The 23,108-nt window shown below is 47.0% G+C and overlaps 1 protein-coding gene across 1 annotated transcript; it reads right to left on the reverse strand.

Moving 5' to 3' along the window:
• Positions 1-3,718: 3,718 nt before the first annotated feature.
• MUL1 (mitochondrial E3 ubiquitin protein ligase 1) lies at positions 3,719-12,798 on the reverse strand. Its single transcript, XM_030805102.1, has 4 exons — positions 12,527-12,798; positions 7,479-7,566; positions 6,333-6,453; positions 3,719-5,684 (listed from the first exon to the last, which is right to left on the reverse strand). Exons 1-4 carry the CDS (start codon positions 12,644-12,646, stop codon positions 4,955-4,957), a joined length of 1,059 nt encoding a protein of 352 aa, XP_030660962.1. The 5' UTR covers positions 12,647-12,798; the 3' UTR covers positions 3,719-4,954.
• Between the last annotated feature and the right edge of the window lie 10,310 nt (positions 12,799-23,108).

Consider the following 23,108-nt stretch of genomic DNA (forward strand, 5'->3'; position numbering starts at 1 on the left):
GATCAGGAATTCATGTGAGCAAAGACAGACAACAGCATGGCATGGGGTTCTGTTTGTTTTTGTTTTTGTTTTTTAGAGCTGGGGTCTCACTCTGTTGCCCAGGCTGGAGTGCTGTGGCATGATTACAGCTCACTGCAACCTCAATCTCCTGGGCTCAAGCCATCCTCTCACCTCAGTCTCCTGAGTGGCTGGGACTACAGGTGTGTACCACCATGGTCAGCTTTTTTAGTTTTTATTTTTTGTAGAGAAGGTGTCCTGCTATGTTGTCCAGGCTCATCTCAAATTCTACTTCCTAGCCTCAAGTGATCCTCCTGCCTTGGCCTCCCAAAGTGCTGGGATGACAGGCGTGAGCCACTGCCTGGCCAGCATGGCATGTTTAAGGAAACTCAACAGTTCAATGTTGTTGGAGTCACAAGTATGAGACTGAAAGGGACGCAGAAAACCGTGGGGAGGTGGCCAGGGACGGGGTCACGCAGGGCTTCTCATGCCATGGAAGAGCCAGGACACCATGTTGCAGATGGCAGAGAACCTGGAGATGAACTTGAAGCAGAGGCGGGACATGGTGAGGTTGGTGGTTTAAGCAAATCATTCTCGACTCTGTGGGGTATGTTTTCTCTGCTTCCCTTCAGCAATGATACACCACCCTTGCTTGGTTGATCACTAATGGTCATGGAATGTGCTCTAACCAGGCCTGTCACAAAGGCTCCTTTCAAGTCCTATATTCTGTGAACCACAAATGTTCCCAACAACTGAGTCACCATACCTGTTGATATGGTTTGGATCTGAGTCACCATACATGTTGATATGGTTTGGATCTCATGTCAAATTGTAATCCTCAGTGTCAGAGGTGGGGCCTGGTAGTAGGTGATGGGATCGTGGGGGCAAAGTTCTCATGAATGGGTTAACACCACCTCTCAGCGCTGTTCTCATGATAGTGAGTGAGTTATGTGAGAGCTGGTTGTTTAAGCGTGTAGCATCTCCCTCCACTTCCTCCTGCTCTGGCCATATGAAGCGCTTCTCCCCCTTGCCTTCTGCCATGACTGAAAGCTCCCTGAGGCCTCCCCAGAAGCGGAGCAGCAGCTGCTATGCTTCCTGTATGGCCTGCAGAACCGTGAACCAGTTAAACCTCTTTTCTTTATGAATTACCCAGTCTCAGGTATTTCTTTCTAGCAGAGTGAGAAGGAACTAATACACCTGTCAAACAGGGTTTACTCCTGTTCAAACAATTCAGATCCTTTGAAACAACTCTGAGCCCTTTGCAGGCACATACTGTCTTATTCATCTTGTATTTCCGGGCACAAAATACACATTCAGCAAATGTTTGTTGGGTGAATAAATGCCCATCCATGAGCCGGGCGTGGTGGGGCACACCTGTAATCCCAGTACTTCGGGAGGCTGAGGCGGGTGGATCATATGAGGTCAGGAGTTGGAGAACCAGCTGACCAACATGGTGAAACCCCGTCTCTACTAAACACAAAAAATTAGCCAGGCGTGGTGGCGCATGCCTGTAATCCCAGCTACTTGGGAAGCTGAGGCAGGAGGATTGCTTGAACCCAGGAGGTGGAGGTGCAGCGAGCCGAGATCATGCCACTGCACTCCACCCCGGGCAATGAAAGCGAAACTCCATCTCAAAAAATAAATGCCCATCCATGATACCAACTTTGAGCATTCCAGAGGCCCTGTGGGACCATCAGCATCCATCCCCCAAGTGGAGTTGTCATGGCCTATGATCAGGGCTGCAGAGGGTGTCAGAGTGGCTAGTTTGTCATGCTATTGTTTGCTTTTTAGTTTTCCCACAGGTTGTTGCTTTTTAGATTTTCTATTAGAATTCTGAATGAAATTGGATTCCAAAGACTGCCTTCCAGCCCCATCCACTAGAGCAGCTGGGGATGTGATTGGTTCTTCCCAAGGTACTGCTCGGCTCGTAAAATGCTGTGTATTTATGGTAATACTCAGTTGTCTCATGGACAACTTCCCTTTTTAGCCTCCCAGGCCTCGTGATATAAAGCAAAGATTGCAGGTTTTATAGTCAGATCGTGGTGGCCTTGAACAAGTCACATAACCTGTAAAAGGGTGATGTGGCCTCCCTTGCTGCCTTGCTATATTAGAAACAATACTTGTGAAGAGCCTGACATTGCTGGGCTTGTGAGGACGTGTGGATGCAGGCAAAATGTAACCCCACTGGGCCCCACTAATTGGAGGCAACGATATCCACTGCATAGGGCCACATTAATGCAAATGAAGTACCTGGCAAGGACAGTCAGAACACCAGCAGCAATTATTCAAGGTAATTCCTGCCCAGTGCTGGCTGCCTGGGAGTAAAGTGACTGAGCACAGGGGTGATTTAGGGGAGACTCAAAATTCATCATCATCCCATGGTCAGTTCCGAACTGACTTCCTGCTTCCCCTTTTCTCTGTCATCTCTCCTGCCAGCCTTGGTTCCACACATCCATTTAGGACCCATGCAACCCTCTTGGAGATTAGGCTCCTAAAATAGGTGGGAACAGCCAGTGATAGCTGAAGTAGAGTATGGGACAGTCTCAGTCCCCAGCAGGCTAGGACCAAGCAGGGCCCTCGCACCCAGGGAGTCCAGGCACATGCCAGCTTCCTAAGGCAGGGGCTGTGTGCCGGTCCTGGGTCTCCCACGACAGGGAGCTCAGTTGGGAAGCTCAGTGGGGAAGAACACTCGGGATGAACTGGAGTCTGTCCAAAATTGAGGTGGGCTGGGGAAAGCAGCCTGCCTGCTCCTTTTTAATCTCTTTGATCAGATTTCCCCATGAAAGCTATGCCAAGGGCTGAACTCAGATAGCTTACCATGCAAATCCCCCTGGGCCACTTCATTCACCTTCTATTACAAGCTAAGCGCCAGGACGATGAAAACGGGACGGAGGCTTTCAAGGTGCGCAAACAGGCCATTCCCATCAGGGGCCTGTCACCTTGCCCCACCCTCCAGCACCTTGTGTAAAACCAGGGTCTTCATACTTCACTGGACGGACTCAATATTGGCCAAGTGGATTCTTACCCCAACTTTCGCCTGTTCCTCTAGTGTGGCCACCAGTTCTCCTCTATGGACTTGGGGAACACGTCTCTTGTGAGTGTTCCTGTTAGCACTGAGGAATTCGCTGGTCCCACACTGGTAAGGAGGAAGAGGAGGACTTTAAAAATAGCTTGGGGTTTAAATTCAGACCCGTGACTTGCTGTATCTGTGCCCTCAGCCCAGTGAATGTACCCTCTCTGGGTGTACTTCCTCACCTGTACAGCAGAGACACTAGGACTCGGCCTGCAGGGGGTTTGTGAGGATGAACTCACTCTGAAATGAGTTTGAAACAGCACATGGCACAGTACCTCGTACACAGCAGTATTGCTAAATGCTCATTTCCTCTCTGCTGTCCCCCAGCACCCCATCCCCATCCCATTCTCCCAGCAGGTGAAATCTCACTGCCCTGATTTGTAGCCTGTCGGGACAGACTTCAAAGACGGTCAGCAAGGCCAGGTATGACCCACTGGCGGGCTGTCCAGATTCCTCCCCAGGGGGCAGGCATCCCGGCCTCTGCATCACACCATCTGGGGGAACTCCAAACCATTATAGCCGAGGAAAAGGACACAGAGGCCTCAAACTCCCCCACCTTTCACTCCATTGTGGCGGGGATTCAATCCCATCCTGGGGACACTTAGGCTTAGCCATTTAACTCTTGTTAACAAAGCAACAGGCTAGCACTTGGTTGCAACATGTTTAATTTGTGCTGTTCACACTGGACACTGCATCGTACTAGTGTCGGCCCCTGAGGGCACCCCTTCCTCGCCTGCACAAAGGAGGACGAGAGATGAACATTCAAAGGCAGAAAAGGGCAATAAAAAAGAGCTGTGTATGTGCCCTCCAACTACTCAGAGGTGGGGGAAAACAGCCCCATTTGTCTTGCACTAAAAGGCTCACCAAGGGCAGGTGAGGGGCAAATGGTAATACAGGGAGGGGGTAACACAAGGAGAAGCAACATGAGTACACCAAGATGTCAACGCTGCGACGGGCTGGATGAGGGAGCCCTGAGAGGGCATATGCTCAGGGTGCCAGCCGGCTGCTTTTCCTTGTGACAGCCTTGCAAGGAAGCTGTGAGGCCAGGACACTGGGCCAGCGGCGTCCACACTGTGTCCTTCAGAAGGCGAGGCCTCTGCACCTCATTCTCCAGGAGGGAAAACCAGGGACCACCCCTGAGCTCTCTCAAGTGGCAGGAGTTCAAATCAGGGCCAGTGGCGAAACCAGGAGGGCTGCCTGACCAACTGCCCTTCACGTGATCTCTCTTCAATCTATTGCCTGGGGCCCCAACCATTTGGGCAGAAGCGGATGTGCTGACTTCACTTTCTTTTGTCCTCTACACAAACGTGCAGGCGTTTAGGAGGCAAACAGGTGAGGGGAAAGGAACACAAGTTGACCTGCCCAGCCTGACAATTCTGAAGAAAGACTGTTTCCCGGGGCATGAGGAAAAAGAAGAAAAGCTGCGGCAGAGTCTCTTCGGAGGCAGCACCCAAGGCATCCGTTGTACTCGGGGCCCAGGCTTTCCTCCCGAGTCCTCCACCAAGTCCACAGCAAGCAACAATTCACCAGAAAAAAACAGAAGACACAGGAACAGAAGAGCTGCTGATCACTGGCTTTGGTGCTTAAGCGATGAGGCGTTTTCAGTCACACTCGCACTGATCTGGCTCCTGGGAGGAGACGCCACGGCATCCTCCCAGGGTGAAGCTCTGATCAGGCCCCACATGGACAGGGTCCCCTCTCAGGTGGGAAAGGCAGCATCTTGCCATTGGAGGCGTGGGTCTGGAGTTTCTACCCAATTCCTCCCTCAATCATACCTGGAGGTGACAGCTACCCCCGCCACTGCTCCTCCAAAGGCCTCGAGAGAAAAATCCCTGAAAAGGGGGCAGAGGTGCCTCCATGTCAAGATGTGCAGCTTCCAAACCATTAGCTGTTGTACAGGGGTATCACCCGGGTGATCGCCTGTCTGCAGATAGGGCACTTCTTGGGCTCTGGCAAGGCACGGTAGCACTCGGTGCAGGAACAAACGTGCCCACACTCCAGAAAGACGCAGGACTTGAAGCTGCTCAGACACACGACACAGGCGCTCTTCAGACTCTCCCTGTCCTCAGGCTTGGCTCGACTCAGCAGCTGGGCCTCATGCTCCTGGAACTCCTCCTGCATCTGCTTGAGGCGCAGGCGCTCCTGCCGCTGCAGATACTGCTTCCGGAGGATGAAGAAGAGGGTGGCACATGTGGCAAAGCCAAAAACCAGCGCCAGCACCTTCCAGAGCCTGACGCTCGACTCCTGCCTCTGCAGCAGGCTGTCGAAGTTCTGGCTGCTTAGATAGTACTGCATGCCTTGTTTGGGCGGCTGCAGGCGGACAGAGTTGTTGTCCAGGACCAGTTCGCCAACCCCTGTGAGGGTGGCCCCCACCTTCAGCATCTCCTCGGTCTCTTGGATGCCTTTGGGCCGCTCACCGCTGATGTAGTGGCCGATGACATCGGTGAAGGACTGAATCGAGGGGTGGAACTTCTCATACACAGTCTCTAGGCCCAGATCCACTGAGTCCAGGGGCCTCAGCACTCGCACGGCCACATCCACGCCATCCTCGTGGGGCACCAGGTCAAAGGGCACTGTGTTGGTCCTCTGATGAATGATCTTTGAGCAATCATTCCTAGAAGAATAAGAGAACTAAAGATACAGGGTAGCAAACAGCAAACACCCAGGCAGAGCTGGAGATCAACTAAATGCGGAGGACAGCATACGGTCTGAAGTAACTGGAAGAAGACAGTAAGATCACTATCTCCAGGTGCCTCCTAACAAGGAGGCTCCATTTTTAGGTCCTGGGGCGATATCAGTGGGCAACAAATACCGCCACAGACTATCATTTCCCTTTCCACTGTAAAACAAACATCTAAAACAAAACCCACTAAGACCAGTTGGAAAACTGATATTTCACGTGATGGCACAAAAGCATTTTAGGAAATACTGAAATCACTGATTCAGTGGTTCTCAAACTTCAGTGTGCCTAACAATAGATTCCAGGTCCCCGATCCTGGAAATTCTGGTTGGATAAGTCACCAGGGACTGACTTATCCACTTCAGGGACTGAAGGGAGCTCAGAAATCTGCATTTCAACAAGATCCCTCAGTGATTCCGACATAGGAGGCCCACAGGCTACACACAAGAATATGACCTGCATTAAAAGACTGGGCTTCAACCTGTCTCAGGAGAAGCTGAAGTCACGGCAACAGCACCCAGGACCCCGGCATTTGAATGGACCAACTGCAAAGGTTTTGGCCAGTGAAGAAGTGATACATACCAAAGGTGGGTGGTTCGATTCCACACCATCTTGTGCTCCTGAAGTGTCAGCTGCTGAATTACCCCCTTGCAGTTTTCCACAAACTGGCTGTTAAGCGTTTCTTTAACAGACCGCACAGCTCCTAAGTGGACACAAATTCTATTATTTCTGAAGAATTTTTCTGCCTTCTCCTTTCAGATAACTTAAAATGTGTTTTCTGGTCTGGCACAGTAGGTCACACCTATAATCCCAACACTTTGGGAAGCCAAGACAGGATCACTTGGGGCCACGAGTTTGAGACCAGCCTGGTTAACACAGTGAGATTCCATCTTTACAAAAAATTAAAAAGTTAGCAGGGTGTGGTGGCATGTGCCTGTAGTCCCAGGTACTTGGGAGGCTGAGGCAGGAGAATCATTTGAGCTCAGGAGTTTGAGGCTGCAATGAGCTATGATCACACCACCATACTACAGCTACCTGGGTGACAGAGCCAAGACTGTATTTGAGATGGAGTCTCACTCTGTTACCCAGGCTGGAGTGCAGTAGTACAATCTTGGCTCACTGCAACATCTGCCTTCCAGGTTCAAGCAATTCTCCTGCCTCAGCCTCCCAAATAGCTGGGATTATGGGTATGTGCCACCACATCCAGCTAATTTTTGTATTTTTAGTAGAGACGGGGTTTCACCATGTTGACCAGGCTGGTCTCAAACTCCTGAGCTCAAGTGATCAGCCCACCTCAGCCTCCCAAAGTGCTGGGATTACAGGCATGAGCTACCACACCCGGCCTCAAAAAAAATTTTTTTTAATTAAAAAATGTTAAAAATTAAATGTTTTCAGTTGACTTTTGCTAATGAATCAAAACAACGACATTCTGATCACCATAAGTCACATTTTAGAAGCACTCTCCTAAGCACTTTGCATGGATCACATAATTTTTCTTATAACAACCCCATAAAGGTAAGTATTATTTTCAAGATCGGGCAACAGTGGTTCAGGGAGTTTTGGTAATCTTAGCGATCACAATGCAATAACCCACGTCTTTCTGACCCCAAAGTATGTTCTGGACCATGGACCCAACACCACAAAAGGCACTTAATATTAGCCAAGATGATCTTTATCAATCTTTTGGGAAAAAGAAGTTGTTTTCCATTAACCAATAAGCAAACATACCTTCTATAACAGCATAAGGCACACATTTTCCTGGAGCTTCTGAAAGAATAGTCTTTAAATCTTCACCCAAGTGAACTTTTTTAGCTCCCTAAATACAAAAAAAAAAAAAAAAAAAAAATTAAATAAACTGGCCATTGAACACTGACATGCTCAATCAAACTTATAGGCAAAAAAAAGAAAAAGATTCACCATTTTTTCGTGTCAAGAGAATATGGAAATTGGACAGGAAGGTGACTACAGAGAATCAGATTTCAAAGCTGTGTACATCAACAGGAATGGAGCCATGCCTCTGCCCCCTTCCATCACTGAAGAATGGGGGTGCCACATACATTCTTGTTCCAGTTAACCAAAATCTACACTCCTTTTCATGTTAAGACTTTTTAGTGAAAATATAAAAGGTACTAGTCAATTTACATCCCACAGACTGAACATCATTCAATCTCTTCTTGACAACACAGAGTTATGATCCAAAGCGTTCAGGTATAAAGTACCTAACCTATCACCTAGTACATAGTAGTGGTTTGAGAACTGGTAGGTGTTATTATTATTATTTTTTTTTTTTTGAGACGGAGTCTCACTCTGTCGCCCAAGCTGGAGTGCAGTGGCGCAATCTCAGCTCACTGCAAGCTCCGCCTCCCGGGTTCACGCCATTCTCCTGCCTCAGCCTCTCCGAGTAGCTGGGACTACAGGCGCCCGTCACCACGCCCGGCTAATTTTTTGTATTTTTTAGTAGAGACAGGGTTTCACTGTGGTCTCGATCTCCTGACCTCGTGATCCGCCTGCCTCGGCCTCCCAAAGTGCTGGGATTACAAGCGTGAGCCACCGCCCCCGGCCGGTAGGTGTTATTATTAATATTACCACATCTTTACGAACCAATGCTCTACATTGTATGTTATCAAAAAAACAAAGCAGGGGGGTTGCCTTTGCTTCAACAGGAAGACTGTTAACTGGTGCCAAATGCCATTCCACAATTTTTTTTTTTTTTTTGAGATGGGGTCTCACTGTTATACCCAGGCTGGAGTGCAGTAGTGCAATCACGGCTCACTGCAGCCTCAACCTCCCAGATTCAAGTGATCCTCCCACCTCAGGCCCCCAAGTTGCTGAGACCACAGGCATGCACCACCACACCTGGCTAATTTTTTTATTTTGCAGAGACAGGGTCTCCCAATGTTGCCCAGGCTGGTCTTGAGCTCCTGGGCTCAAGTGATCCTCCTGCCTCGGCCTCCCAAAGTGCTGGGATTACGGGTGTGAGCCACCGCATCCAGTCTGTTCTACTTTCTGCCTTTTTCACGGTTATAATTAAGTGAGCACGGTTCCTTCTGCTGCTGTCTTCCTCTAACAATCCCTAGTTCTCCTCTGCCTTCCAACTCAGAGCATCCAACCCACTGCACTTGGGAAACCAACCCTGTCACTGCTGTTTCAAAAATAAGAGAAAAGGAATAAAATCAACAATCATTTCCTGAGCATCTATGTGCCAGGCACTGTGCTGGGTGTCAGAGATTCAGGGACGAATAAAGGACCATCTCTGCTTTCAGGGTATTCCCAAAAACAACTCTTAAGGATGCCAGATTCAGTAACCTCTAAAGAGGTGATGAGATACAAGATGTATATGAAGGTCACTCTGAGTTTAAGCTACTACTACACAGTAAGTGACAGGAGCAAGGCCAATCAAAATTTCTTAGCCACTTATACTGTGAAGATACCAAAATGACAGCAACAACAACTAACAATTTACTCATTATCTGTCTCCTTCCACTAGAATGTTAAACCCTAGGAGGGCTTGGACGTTGTTTGTCCCATTCACTGCTATCCCCCTAGTGCTGAGAACTGTGCCTGACACACAGCAAGCATTTAATACATTATTTGATGAATAAATTAATGAATAAATAAGCATTTAAATATACTATGTACCAGGCAATATGCTAGGCACTTTAAATGCATAAACCACTTAATGCCCACACCATCCCTTTACAGTAGACATTATCATCACCAATTACAGATAAGGAGACAGGTTCAGAGAGGTGAAGTGATTTGCCTAAAGTGAGACAGCTAGTAAAGTATCCATCACAGGATGGCCAATTCGAATTTTAAAGGGGGAAGAGGGAGAATATGATCAGAAAGATCTGGAGTTTAATTAAGCTCCAGTGCATCCACTGTGACTTGGGGCAACTTCATTTATCTGAGTCTCAGGTTCCAAAACCGTAAAGGACAGGGAAAATGCAATTTCACAGGATTTTTATGTGGGTTAAATGAACTTTAAGGTGTGAAAGAATCCAGCCCAGGGGCTGGCACATAGGAGGCACACAATAAATATGCATTCTCCTCACTATAAGAGATACACAGGATAGGACACAAGCCCCACTGTGGAAGTTTTGTCATCTGATCAAGAAAATAGATCTAGGACGAGCATGGTAGCTCACACCTGTAATCTCAGCACGTTGGGAGTCCAAAGTGGGATGGCTGCTTGAGGCCAGCAGTGCAAAACTAGCATGGGCAACATGCAAGACCCCATCGCTATAAAAAATAAAAAATTAGCTGGACGTGGTGGTGTGCACCTGGTAGTCCTAGCTACTTAGGAGGCTGAGGCAGGAGACTGGCATGGGCCTGGGAGCTTGAGGCTGCAGTGAGCTATGTTTGTGCCACTGCACTCCAGCCTGGGCAACAGAGTAAGACCATGTCTCAAAAAAAAAAAGCAAAAAAAAAGAAGAAAGAAATGAAGGACAGGAAGAAAGGCCAAAGAGAAAGAAAAGGAAGGAAAGGAGGGAGAAAGAGAGGAAGGAAATAGAAAATAGAATCTAAAATATTAAGAGTCCCAACTCTTTTTCCAGGAAGGGGCTATTTCATCCTCATTTAGGAACTGATTGGCAAAGGTTTTAAGGTCACCCAAAGATGAAACCTAAAGAGTTCATGGCTTCAAAGAATCCCACTTCCAGCCAACTTGAGGCCAAAGTGGTTTGGAATCAGAAAGTGAAGTATCAGTTACACAGAGCTAATCACTTCAGGATTAACTGATTATTTAATCAGGGGAAATACAGGGCAGCTGGAATCTCACTATAACGCCACTGCACAGCAAATCCGGTTGCCTCATAACTTGGTTCTTTCCAGATTCCAAAACTCCCTTCATAGCAGGGACTGGATTTCACACATTCGTTTTTTTTTTCTGAGATGGAGTCTTGCTCTTGTCACCCAGGCTGCAGTAGCCCGGCCCACACATTAGTTTCTAAACCCTTACTAAAAACAATCTGATAATGAAGTTAGTCAGGTTTAGGAATCCATCTTTCATATAAACATCAAATTAGGTTAGGCCCTTAGCTCCTGTATTGTGAAACTTCAGCCAAAAAGAACCCACAAACATTTACTGAGCATCTACCACTTGTCAAGTACTGTGTTAGAAGCTAGAGGAAAGAGAATGGATGAATAAGACCCTGTCTCTGACCTAAAGAGGCCCATCTCTCTGGACCAAGTCACAATAAAGCAATGTCAATCAGATTAAAATCCTACCCTTGGAATCAAAAGACCTAAATTTAAGTTTCAAGCTGACTAGCTGTATGGCCTTTCCTCCGAATCTCAATTTTCTGATTTGCAATGTGGTGGTAACTGTCATTTTATCTACTTCAAAAAATTGCTGTGGGCCAGGCGCAGTGGCTCACGCCTGTAATCCCAGCACTTTGGGAGGCTGAGGCAGACGGATCACCTGAGGTCAGGAGCTGGAGACCAGCTTGGCCAACATGGCAAAACCCCATCTCTACTAAAAATACAAAAATTAGCGAGGCATGGTGGCAGGTACCTGTAATCCCAGCTACTCGGGAGGCTGAGGCAGGAAAATCGCTTGAACGCGGGAGGCGGAGGTTGCAGTGAGCCAAGATTGTGCCATTGCACTCCAGCCTGGGCAACAGAGTGAGACTCTGTATCAAAAAAAGAAGAAAAGAGAAAAGAGAAGAAAAGAGAAAAGAAAAGAAGAAAAGTAAAGAAAAGAGAAAGGGAAAGAGAAAGAGAGAAAGAGAAAGGGAAAGGGAAGGAAAGGAAAGAAGAGGGGAGGGGAGGAAAAGAAAGAAAAAAATTACTGTGAAGAAAAAAAATAAAATCAAGATGAAAATGTGGCTGGGCGCAGCGGCTCACACCTGTAATCCCAACGCTTCGGAGAGCCGAGGCGGGGAGATCACCTGACGTCAGGAGCTGGAGACCAGCCTGGCCAACATGGTGAAACCCTGTGTCTACTAAAATACAAAAAAAATTAGCTGGGCGTAGTAATCCCAGCTACTCGGGAGGCTGAAGCAGGAGAATCACTTGAACCTGGGAGGCAGGGGCTGCAGTGAGCCCAGATCGCGCCACTGCACTCCGGCCTGGGCGACACAGCAAGACTCCATCTCAAAAAAATAAAAAATAAAAATAAATGCAAATGTGTTGTGTAAACCGTAAAGCACAGTTCAAAAAAGAGCGCCGTTTATAAAAATAGTTGTAATATAAAAAGGAAGCGTCTGTAAAGCAAGGACTGGAGTGGTTCCGTAAATGGATGTCTGCACTTGCTGTTCCCTCCATCTCCCGCTAGATATCTGCATGACTCCCCTCATATCCTCCTGGGCTCTGCTCAAATGTCACCTTATTTAAGATAGGAGATCCCCCTTTCTCCGGCATTCCATGTCCTCTCTCCCCTACCTTACTCTAAAGCATTGTTACACCGCCTGATTTACATGTTTGCTGTCTAGTCGTACTAAAATGTTATCTCCAAGAAGGGATGGACTTTCATCTGTTCTACTCACTGCCTGGCGCATCGCAGGTGTTCAATAAATATTTTTCGAGTAAAGTAATGAAGTCAAGATTCATTCTGAGTCATAAGAGGGACTTGGGAGAAAAGGAGAAGAGCAGCCGTTATCCCGAGCCCGAATCCTGCCCCTCGCTCCTCAATTTACTGGCTGGATGACACCCTTCAGAGGCTGTTTCCTTTTTTGGACAATTTCCGACGATGGGGCGGCCAAGGTGAATCGTGTGCTCCCCAGGACCTGGGACAGAGATGACCCGGCTGAGGCCAGGCCGGCTGCAGCACTGACCTTGAGCTCTTGGGAGACCTGGGCCTTCTGCCGGTACACGGAATACAGGACGGCGGTGACCACAGAGGTGGTGCCCAGAAGGATGAACTGACACAGCGAGGGCCGCCCTCCGCTCTCCATGACGGCGGCGAGCCCCGGTGGCCGACTGTGACGCCGAGTATAGGCCTGGTGACCCCCGACTCTCCACTTCCTTCCGACCAGGACCGCACCCGCTGGCCTAACCGGACCGGAAACTCGAAATCAGTCGCCCAGCGATGACGCACGACGCCGGAACCGGAAGCGGGGGCAAGGGGTTGTAGAGCGAACCGGAAGGTGGGGTTGCCCGGGTGACAATCAAGCTGCTGCGGCCTCCGGGGAGATCCTGTCTCCCCAGCCGGGTGTCGGAGAGCGACTGGGGAGCTGAGCGACCACCCACCGCTCCGTGGCCGTCCCCTTCGAAACGTGGCGCACCGGCCATAACTGACTCGCCCATCGCCCTGGTCTGCGTCCCTCTGGTGTCCCGGGGTTACTGGGCTGTTTGATGGGTTATTCCATGTCTTCGCCATTAGATTGGCAGGAAATAAAATAATTGTGTATTAAACTCTTATGAGTAATATACGTTTAACTTTCAGAGCAAACTCTAAAGACTTGGAATTTATTCTGGCCACTTTACAGATGAGAAAACTGAGGCCATAGAGTTTAGGGAATGATGTGCTTGAAGTCTAGTGAGTGCTAGAGAGGAATTTACCCAACTCCAAATCCCTCAACTCTACCCCAAGAGGGCAGATTATATCACCAAAGTAGCCCCTTAATTTGCAATCACCACATAGAACAACGTATTTATTAAATAATAATTACGGCTACGTTTAGTGCCTATTATGTGTCAGGTTCAGGGTGGGGGGAGTTTTGCAGGCACCATCCCACTGAACCTTCACAACACAGCTGTAATGCAGATTACAGATGAGGAAACTGAGGCTCAGGTAAGTAACTTGCTCAAGGTTCTACAGCTAAAAGCAATAGGGATGGCCGTCAAACCCAGGGGATCCTTCTTCAGAGACTGTTCCCTGATCTCTGTAATGCCATCTGCTTTCTAAAATAATCGGAGATAACCCAAATCCTTCTTCTAAACATCAGCATTCATTGAGCTATCTCCTACAGGTTATGCTTTGATTTTTTTATTTGTTTGAGACAGGGTCTTGCTCTGTCGCCCAGGCTGGAGTGCAGTGGTGCAATCATAGCTCCCTGCAGCCTCCCACCCCGTGATCCTCCCACCTCAGCCTCCCCAGTAGTTAGGACTAGAGATGCACGCCACACCCGGCTAATTTTTTTTTTTAATTTTTTGTAGAGTCAAGGTCTCACTATGTTGCCCATGCTGGTCTGGAACTCCTGGCCTCAAGCGATCCTCCTGACTTGCCCTCCCAAAGTGCTGGGATTACAGGCGTGAGTCACCATGCCAAGCCTAAATTCTTGTATTTTCATGTTTACATGTATGAGTATTTATGTAGGGAGAATTTCTAGAGATAGAATTGCTAGGTCAATGGGCGTGGGCACCGTTAATCTTGATCAACATTGTCTAATTTTTCTCCATAATGTCCAATTTTACATTTATGAGCAATATGTGGGAATTTCTTTTCTTTTTTTCTGGAGATGGAGTCTCCCTCTGTAGCCCAGGCTAGAGTGCAGTGGCGTGATCTCGGCTCACTGCAACTTCCGCCTCCCGAGTTAAGTGATTCTCGTGCCTCAGCCTTCCAAGTAGCTGGGGCTACAGGCGTGCACCACCACGCCCAGCTAATTTTTGTATTTTTAGTAGAGACAAGGTTTCACTATATTGGCCAGACTGATCTTGAACTCCTGACCTCAAGTGATTCACCTGCCTTGGCCTCCCAAAGTATTGGGATTACAGGCATAAGCCACTGCGCCTGGCCAGGAATCTCTTCACCCACACTTTTGCTAACAAACTTTTTGACAAGTTCTATTAAAAATTTAAGGTTAGACCTCATTGTGTGTGTGTGTGTTTACCAAATTCATGATCATCCCTTGGGTTGAATATCATCAAAGATATCTCAGAGTGTTAACAATCTAACGATTCTAACCCTATTCTTATAGAAAGTGATTCTTACTTGACCCCAATTATATTTAAGGAATGGAGTTTAAAACTGTTATATATAACAGGCTGATTTAATAAAGATATTTTACGTTTATGGAGCAATCTACAGTTTTTAGACACATCATCTGTAGTTTTTAGACACATCTTACCTAGTGGCCTGATTCAATGTATGTAAAATTTGTCCTGCCAGGCCCAACATTGTTTTTAATAACAAAATAATGAGAGTAAACTAAATGTTATCAATAGTCAATTGGTTGAGTAAATTTTTTAAATATGTGTATGTGTGCATAGTCAAGTGAAAAAGCAAACTGCAAAACTAAGGAGGAACCCCATTTATTTTTAAAAGGAGAGAGAAGAGTATACTGTATATATTGCATGTCTCCAGAAGGATTCACAAAAAGCTGATAATAATTGGTTCTTTCCATAGAAGGGAATGGAGTGGCTAGAGAACACAGAAGGTGACTTTTCACTCTGTTATATCTTTTGAGTGTGAATGTACAGCATATTTTGAATTAATAAAACTAGAATTAAAAAGCAGCCAGGCGAGGTGGCTCACGCCTGTAATACCAGCACTGTAGGAGGCCAAGGCGGGTGGATCATCTGAGGTCAGGAGTTCGAGACCAGCCTGGCCAACATGGTGAAACCCCGTCTCCACTAAAAATACAAAAAATTAGCCGGGCGTGGCCAAGCGCTGTGGCTCACGCCTGTAATCCCAGCACTTTGGGAGGCGGAGGCGGACAGATTGCCTGAAGTCGGGAGGTCGGGAGTTCAAGACCAGTCTGACCAACATAGAGAAACCCCGTCTCTACTAAAAATACAAAATTAGCCAGGCGTGGTGGCACATGCCTATAATCCCAGCTACTCAGGAGGCTGACGCAGGAGAATCACTTGAACCCGGGAGGCGCAGGTTGCAGTGAGCCGAGATCGCGCCATTGCACCCCAGCCTGGGCAACAGAGTGAGACTCTGTCTCAGAAGAAAAAAAAAAAAGAGCATGCTATGTACTTCACAACCAACAATTACAGAGAGCCTCCTGCATCCAAGGTTCTAGGCTAGGCATTAGATACACCTTATATAGCCAGCCTCTTCCCTCTGACTGGTTAGGGCCTTGTGGGGAGGTAGACATGGACAGTTACAGATTGCCCCAGGTCCAATGAAATTAGGACAACCAAAGTGCCACAGTAGGGAGATGCTGTTTATTTCCACCAGGGAAGGAATTTGAGTTCTGTTAACAGAATGGAGGTTGGAGTGGCTGGGTTGGAAGTAGGAAAGGCCTTTCATGAAGAGGGGGAAGAAACAGCAAAGGTACAAAGCTACCAAGAGTTGGCCCAGTATAGCTAGAGCCCAGGATGTACGACAGAGAGCAAGGAGCAAGTAATTGAAAAGGAGGGTTGAGGCCAGATCCTGTAGGTCCGTGTAAACGCCAAACCAAAATTTTAAACTTCATCATTTTGGGGATGGTATCCATTCCAGTAAAGCTTTTTGAGGATCAGCAAGGGTGCAACCTAACCTGTTTTTTAAAAAATATATATAATCAAAATTCTTGTATCCTTAGGTTACAGCAAGGAAGAGAGCAAAAAGGGGTCCTTAAAACAGGCAAGGTGCTCCACTGCAGTAAGTTAGGGGTCCTTGCTTACAGGTTCTGGCTATTTTGGGCCTCCTTGTTTTATTCTCTGGGCCCTTTATGAGTTCCTTGGGAGCTTATTAAAGCCATCACTCTTAAATGACACAGTTTGGTTTTAAATAACCCTTCCTTTTTTTTTTTTTTTGCCAAAGGCTGAAATCCTTCATTAGCTATGCTGAGCACAGTCCTATTGGGACAGTCTGAAATTTACATCATGTGGACCTTGTTAGGAGCGATGAGAGATGGGCAATTTCAGCTGCAGCCAGATTTCCCTAGGGGACCATTCCCAGCCTGGAAGTCTGTCCTCACTGAATCACAAGTTAAAGATGAGCCTCTGACTTCAAGAAAGGGAGGTAAATTCTAAGGCAGGAGGCAGAGCTTCCTGGGAGAAACAGAGTTACTAAGGACAATGCCACTGGGGGCATTTCACTTTAGATTTAATTCAGATTTCCCCTCGGAGGAGCAAAAGTTCCCTGTGAGTCACTGGGTAAATGCCTCTTAGGCATTCGCCAAGGTCCAGGGACCAAATAGGTGTGAGAGTGGCGTCTTAGCACCTGCACTGACATTGCCCACAGGTGCCACAGGAAACAGGAAATGAAAAAGATATTTCTAGCAGCATCAGCTGGTCACTCAGTTTCCTTCCAGAATGTTCTCTTGGGAGAGCACCTGACATAAGAATTATCTAATAAAGTGAACATATTTTTAGTGAGCATTTATCCTATGCAATGTACTCTCCCAGATGCGTGGTGGGACAGGGGTAATGTGCAGGACGTGCTCCCTGGCCTTATGGAAGGTACAGGGGAGACTTTTTATGATTTAATCCCCACCTATTTGTGAAAAAAAATCTGAGATAACTTCATTAAGTGGAACACATCATAAGATAGATGTATTAAAAATAAATAGGGCTGGGCGTGGTGGCTCACACCTGTAATCCCAGCACTTTGGGAGGCCGAGGCAGGCGGATCACTTGAGGCCAGGAGTTTGAGACCAGCCTGGCCAACATGGTGAAACCCCATCTCTACTAAAAATACAAAAAAAAATTAGCCAGGCATGGTGGCACACGCCTGTAATTCCAGCTACTCAGGAGGCTGAGGTGAAAGAATTGCTTAAACCCAGGAGGCAGAGGTTGCAGTGAGCTGAGATTGCACCACTGCACTCTAGCCTGGGCAACAGAGCAAGACTCTGTCTCAAAAAATACATACATACATACATACATACATACATACATACAGGGCCGGGTGCAGTGTGGTTCACGCCTGTAATCCCAGCACTTGGGAGGCCAAGGCTGGTGGATCACTTGGGGTCAGGAGTTTAAGACCAGCCTGACTAACATGGTGAAAACCCGTCTCTACTAAAAGAATACAGAATTAGCCAGGCATGGTGGTGCAAGCCTGTAATCCCGGCTACTTGGGAGGCTGAGGCAGGAGAATCACTTGAACCCGTGAGGCAGAGGTCGCAGGGAGGAAGAGGTTGCAGGGAGGCAGAGGTTGCAGTGAGCCAAGATTGCACCACTGGGTGACAAGAGCAAAACTCTGAAGAAAGACAGAGAGAGAGAGAGAGAGAGAGACCAGGCACAGTGGCAGGCAGAGAGAGAGAGAGAGGAGAGAGAGAGAGACTAGGCACAGTGGCTCACACCTGTAATCCCAGCACTTTGGGGAGGGTCACACGAGCCCTTTTAAGGTTATAGTGAGCTATGGCGGCACTGCTGCACTCCAGCCTGGATGACAGAGTGAGACTCTGTCTAAAAAGAAAAGAGAAGAGAAGAGGAAGGAAGGAGGGAGGGAGGAAGGACGGGGAAAAGAAGGGAAGGAAGGAAGGAAGGAAGGAACTCAGCTAAAATAAAAGAAGCAGGAAACTGGTGATAGACACCTAAGATTAGTTAATCACACAGTTGGACACCAACCTTGACTGTGAGCTTCCCAATAACCATGGCAAAAAGGAAATGTGTTGGGGTACAAGCTAATGAAGATGGTGCAAGCACTCAAAAGATTCAATTCGGCCAGGCCCGGTGGCTCACGCCTGTAATCCCAGCACTTTGGGAGGCTGAGGCAGGCAGATCACGAGGTCGAGAGATGGAGACCATCCTGGCCAACATGGTGAAACCCCATCTCTACTAAAAATACAAAAATTAGCTGGGAATGGTGGCACACGCCTATAGTCCCAGCTACTTGGGAGGCTGGGGCAGGAGAATCACTTGAACCCGGGTGGTGGAGGTTGCAGTGAGCTGAGATCATGCCACTATACTCCAGCCTGGTGACAGAGTGAGACTCCGTCTCAAAAAAAAAAAAAAAAAAAAAAAAAAAAAAAAAAAAAAAAAAAAAAAAGATTCAATTCTAAGCAGTCTGTGAAAAGTCTTATGAAGAGGAAGGCATTAATTTTTCTGCAGGTCATAGAGTTGATCCACTGTCTATCCATGAGGATGCTGCTGTCAGAAGCTCATAGAAGGATGTAGGCTTTGAGGATTTCCCAAAAAGAGGTCACATCCAGTGGGGGTCACACTCAGGGGGTTCATTTTCTGTCTCCTTTGGACCAGTGGGACTTACCCACCATTGATTGGCCAAAGGTTCCAGCAGCAGACAACAACGGGAGACCTTGTGGAAAGAGAAAAGAAAAATGGTCCATGAGGATGGAATGATGGGCCTTGGCCTCACCAGTAACTCCTTCGCTCGGAAGTTCCTCAAATCAGTGTTATGAGCCAGGCAGTGTATTTTTTTTTTTTTTTTTTGAGACATAGTCTTGCTCTGTCACCCAGGCTGGAGTGCAGTGGCACAGTTTCAGCTCACTGCAACCTCTGCCTCATGGGTTCAAGCGATTCTCCTGCCTCAGCCTCCTGAGTAGCTATGATTATAGCCACCTGCCACCATGCCTGGCTAATTTTTTGCATTTTTAGTAGAGATGGGGTTTCACCATGTGAAACCCCAACAGGCCAGGCTGGTCTTGAACTCCTGGCCTCAAGTGTTTTGCCCGCCTTGGCCTCCCAAAGTGCTGGGATTATAGGCATGAGCCACTGTGCCTGGTCTACTTTTCTTTTTGAAACAGCCTTACTGACCTATAATAAACTACACATATTTAAAGGTACAATTTGATAAGCTTTGACATATGTATACACCTGTGAAACCATTGTTACCAGAACACTAGGGGTTCGATCTGGGTCCTGCTGCTCACCACACAGAAGGCCAATTACTAAGAAAATGAGTATTGCCAAGGAAGAAAGCTTTAGGCCAGTGCTGCAGCTGAGGAGATGGGAGCTCGGTCTCAAATCTATCTCCCTGATGGATTAAAACTAGGGCTTTATACAGCAGGGAATAAATGTAACAATGTATAAGAAAACAGGAACTCAGAAGGGACAAGGAAGCAATCACAATGAATGAGGGGTCCAGCATTTCATAGTTGGATGGGGTGATCTGGTGACTTTCAGTTCTTTGATACTTTTTTTTTTTTTTTTTTTTTTGAGAGGCCTGAGTTTCCTGAAGAAGGAACTCAGATAAAACAAATGTAAGGTTTAGGAACAGAAATGTCAATTTCTTTTTTTTTTTTTTTTTTTTTTGAGACAGAGTCTCACTCTGTTGCCCAGGCTGGAGTGCAGTGGTACAATCTCAGCTCACTGCAACCTCTGCCTCCCAGGTTTAAGCGATTCTCCTGCCTGGAGTAGCTGGGATTACAGGCACCTGCCACCAAGTCCGGCTAATTTTTGTATTTTTAATAGAGACAAAGTTTCACTATGTTGCCCAGGCTGGTTTTAAACTCCTGACCTCGTGATCTGCCTACCTCGGCCTCCCAAAGTGCTGGAGATTACAGGCAGGAGCCCAAAAATGGCATTTGGCCAGTGAGCCAGGAGTGCTGATTGGTCAGAGATGAAATCTTAGGGAATCAGGCCTGTCTTGTGCTCAGTCAGTTCCTGGGTGGCCACAAGATCAGATAGATCAGACGAGCCAGTTTCTTGATCTGAGTAGCGCCAGCTGATCCATCAAGTGCAAGGTCTGCAAAATATCTTAAGCACTGATCTTAAAGCAGTTTAGGGAGCATCAGAATCTTATAGCCTCCAGCTGCATGACTGCTAAACCATAATTTCTAATCTTGTGGCTAATGTGAGTCCTACAAAGGCAATCTAGTCCCCTGGCAAGAAGGAGGTCCGCTTTGGGAAAGGGCTGTTACCATCTTTGTTTAAACTATAAACTAAGTTTCTCCCAAAGTTACTTCAGCCCACGCCCAGGAATGAACAAGGGCAGCCTGGAGATTAGAGGCAAGATGGAGTCGGTTAAGTTCGATCGCTTTCACTGTCTCAGTCATAATGTTGCAAAGGCAGCTTCGATCCCTCCCTTTGGGTTTTATAACACCTTAATCTTAAAGTGTAGGCTATGAAGATGGGAAAAGGCCGTCAATCACGCTGGCTTCTTCCTGCTGATAGGGGACGGACATAATGGGAATGAGATTGAACCCCAAGGTGAGAAAAGTGGAACCACTTTGCAACTGTCTGAGCGACTCACGCAGGCCTGGATGGGCTTTCAAGGCTTGCGTGGCAAAAACATGAGTATCTCATCTATAGTTTTACTACAGTGTAACGAGTCCTAGATGAGGAGTACAATTCCAAGTTTTAAAAGCAAAGCTTTGAAAGCATTAGTTTGGGGACTTCTAACCCACAAAGAATATAGAATTTATCTAAACTGCAGAAAAAACCTCAAGAACAGCTAACAACAGTGACCTCTAGTTTTTCTTTTGAAGCATAATTTTTATCTCTCCGGTCCCCATTTTTATTAAAAACAAATCATGATGGAACTGATTTGTTTACAAAGTAAACTTTAGTCTTACTGTACTTGGCCTGATTATTTGCATAAAGTGCAGCAAGAATAATGATTTTTCACTCAGGCTTTTTAAATTGGCTTTGATAGAACTCTGTTCCCCTAGAAGGGTGGATCACCTGAGGTCGGGAGTTCGAGACCAGCCTGACCAACATGGAGAAACCCCGCCTCTACTAAAAATACAAAATTAGCCGGGCATGGTGGCACATGCCTATAATCCCAGCTACTCGGAAGGCTGAGGAAGGAGAATCGCTTGAAGCTGGGAGGCGGAGGTTACAGTGAGCCGAGATCATGCCGCTGTACTCCCTCCAGCCTGGACAACAGAGTGCGACTCTGTCTCAAAAAAACAAAAACAAAAAAGTATCCCAGCTGAAAGACAACCGAGGAATCCTTTATTTCCATCTCCCCATTTTGCAGATGAGAAAGAGACTCAGGGACCTCAGGGCACTTGCCAGAGATCACATGGCGGGTAAATGGCAGTGCAGATCCCAGACTCCGGTGCCTGACTCCCAAGCCTGTCCTAGTTCACCCTTTCCCAACCCACAGGGTACTGGCAGCTTTCAGGTGACCAGCGGGCTCCTTGATAAAGATAGGGTTCCTGTCATTCTCAGGTGAGGCTGGAGGTGAAGGTAGTTACAGGTAACCCACCAAGTTATCCTTTAAAACTCTGCTCCCCGAATGCTCATAGAGACTGATTTGAGTAATGATTAAAATTCTGGTCTCCCGCCAAAAAAAAAAAAAAAAAAAAAAGACTCATTTGGTAAATGAGTCTCAACTTCTCATTCTCTTAAACTGTCTTTCTGAAGAGCAGAAGTTCTTCATTTTTATAAAGTCCAATTTATCCATTTTTTTCTTTTATGGATCATTCTTTTGGTGTTGCATCTAAGAAATCTTTGCCTAACCTAAGGTCACAAAGATTTTTTTCCTATGTTTTCTTCCAAAAGTTTTATAGTTTTCGGTTTTACATTTAGGTCTAAGATTCATCTTCACATGGGCTGGGCACGGTGGCTCACGCCTGTAATCCCAGCACTTTGGGAGGCCAAGGTGGGCGGATCACAAGGTCAGGAGATTGAGACCATCCTGGCTAAGACAGTGAAACCCCGTCTTTACTAAAAATACAAAAAATTAGCCGGGCGTGGTGGCAGGCACCTGTAGTCCCAGCTACTTGGGAGGCTGAGGCAGGAGAATGGCGTGAACCCGAGAGGTGGAGCTTGCAGTGAGCTGAGATCGCGCCACTGCACTCCAAGCCTGGGAGACAGAGCCAGACTCCGTCTCAAAAAAAAAAAAAAAAAAAAAAAAAAAGATTCATCTTCACGTGAATGTTTCCATCCGGTGTGCAGGCACTGTTTTCCATGAACCATTTCATGCCATTCTCACGTCATTTCTGCAAAGATATCAGGTATTATTTTTGCTCCCATTTTACAGATGAGGAAACTGAGTCTTTGTGAGGTGAAGCTGCAGGGTTTAACCAGCTCCTTCTTTCTCCAGAGCTATATGCTTAAGGACAAAACTATATTAGCTTTTATTTAGTTCATGTTATTGTCCCTAAAATCAACTTGATTGATCAAGTTGAGTCCACAGATTGATTGATTGATTGATTGATCAGGTCATTTCCTTCCTTGAATTACACGTCACTCCTATTCAAATACTTAGTAAGTGACCGCCCATTTGGAGAATTGTCTAGAAACCAGGGTTCCTGGGTTCTAACCTGGGCTCAGATCAGTATCGCCACTGGGAAAAACTGCAAATTATTTCTAAAATCATCTCTAAGGGTCTTTCAATCTTGGCATCCTAAAATCTCTGGGATTTTCCTGGGAATTTATATTCAGTCATTGCTGCAGTTGACATTTTTAGCCACAAGGAGGCACCAGGAGCACAGGATAGAGAAGGCGAAGCAAAGCGCTCTGAAGGAGGATCTGGGACCTGGGAATGGGAGGTGAAGACGGAAGGGTGAAGGGGGTCTGGAGATTGAAGGGGAAACTAAGGCTAACTGTGGCCCACGCCGGGTTGTATTCAGGGGCCCAGTTCAGCCTCAGGCTTGCTATTTGCCAGCAGGCCCTGGGCCCGTCACCTGT

This window comes from Nomascus leucogenys, chromosome 24, assembly GCF_006542625.1.
Source record: "Nomascus leucogenys isolate Asia chromosome 24, Asia_NLE_v1, whole genome shotgun sequence".
In the NCBI taxonomy this organism is placed as follows: domain Eukaryota; kingdom Metazoa; phylum Chordata; class Mammalia; order Primates; family Hylobatidae; genus Nomascus; species Nomascus leucogenys.

Excerpts from the sequence above, each read along its gene's own strand:
- MUL1 (XM_030805102.1), bottom strand. The coding sequence starts at position 12,646 with ATGGAGAGCGGAGGGCGGCCCTCGCTGTGTCAGTTCATCCTTCTGGGC. Across the intron at positions 7,567-12,526 it reads AGGTCTCCCAAGAGCTCAAG|GGAGCTAAAAAAGTTCACTT; the intron begins GTCAGTGCTGCA and ends TTTTGTATTTAG. Across the intron at positions 5,685-6,332 it reads AATCGAACCACCCACCTTTG|GAATGATTGCTCAAAGATCA; the intron begins GTATGTATCACT and ends TTATTCTTCTAG.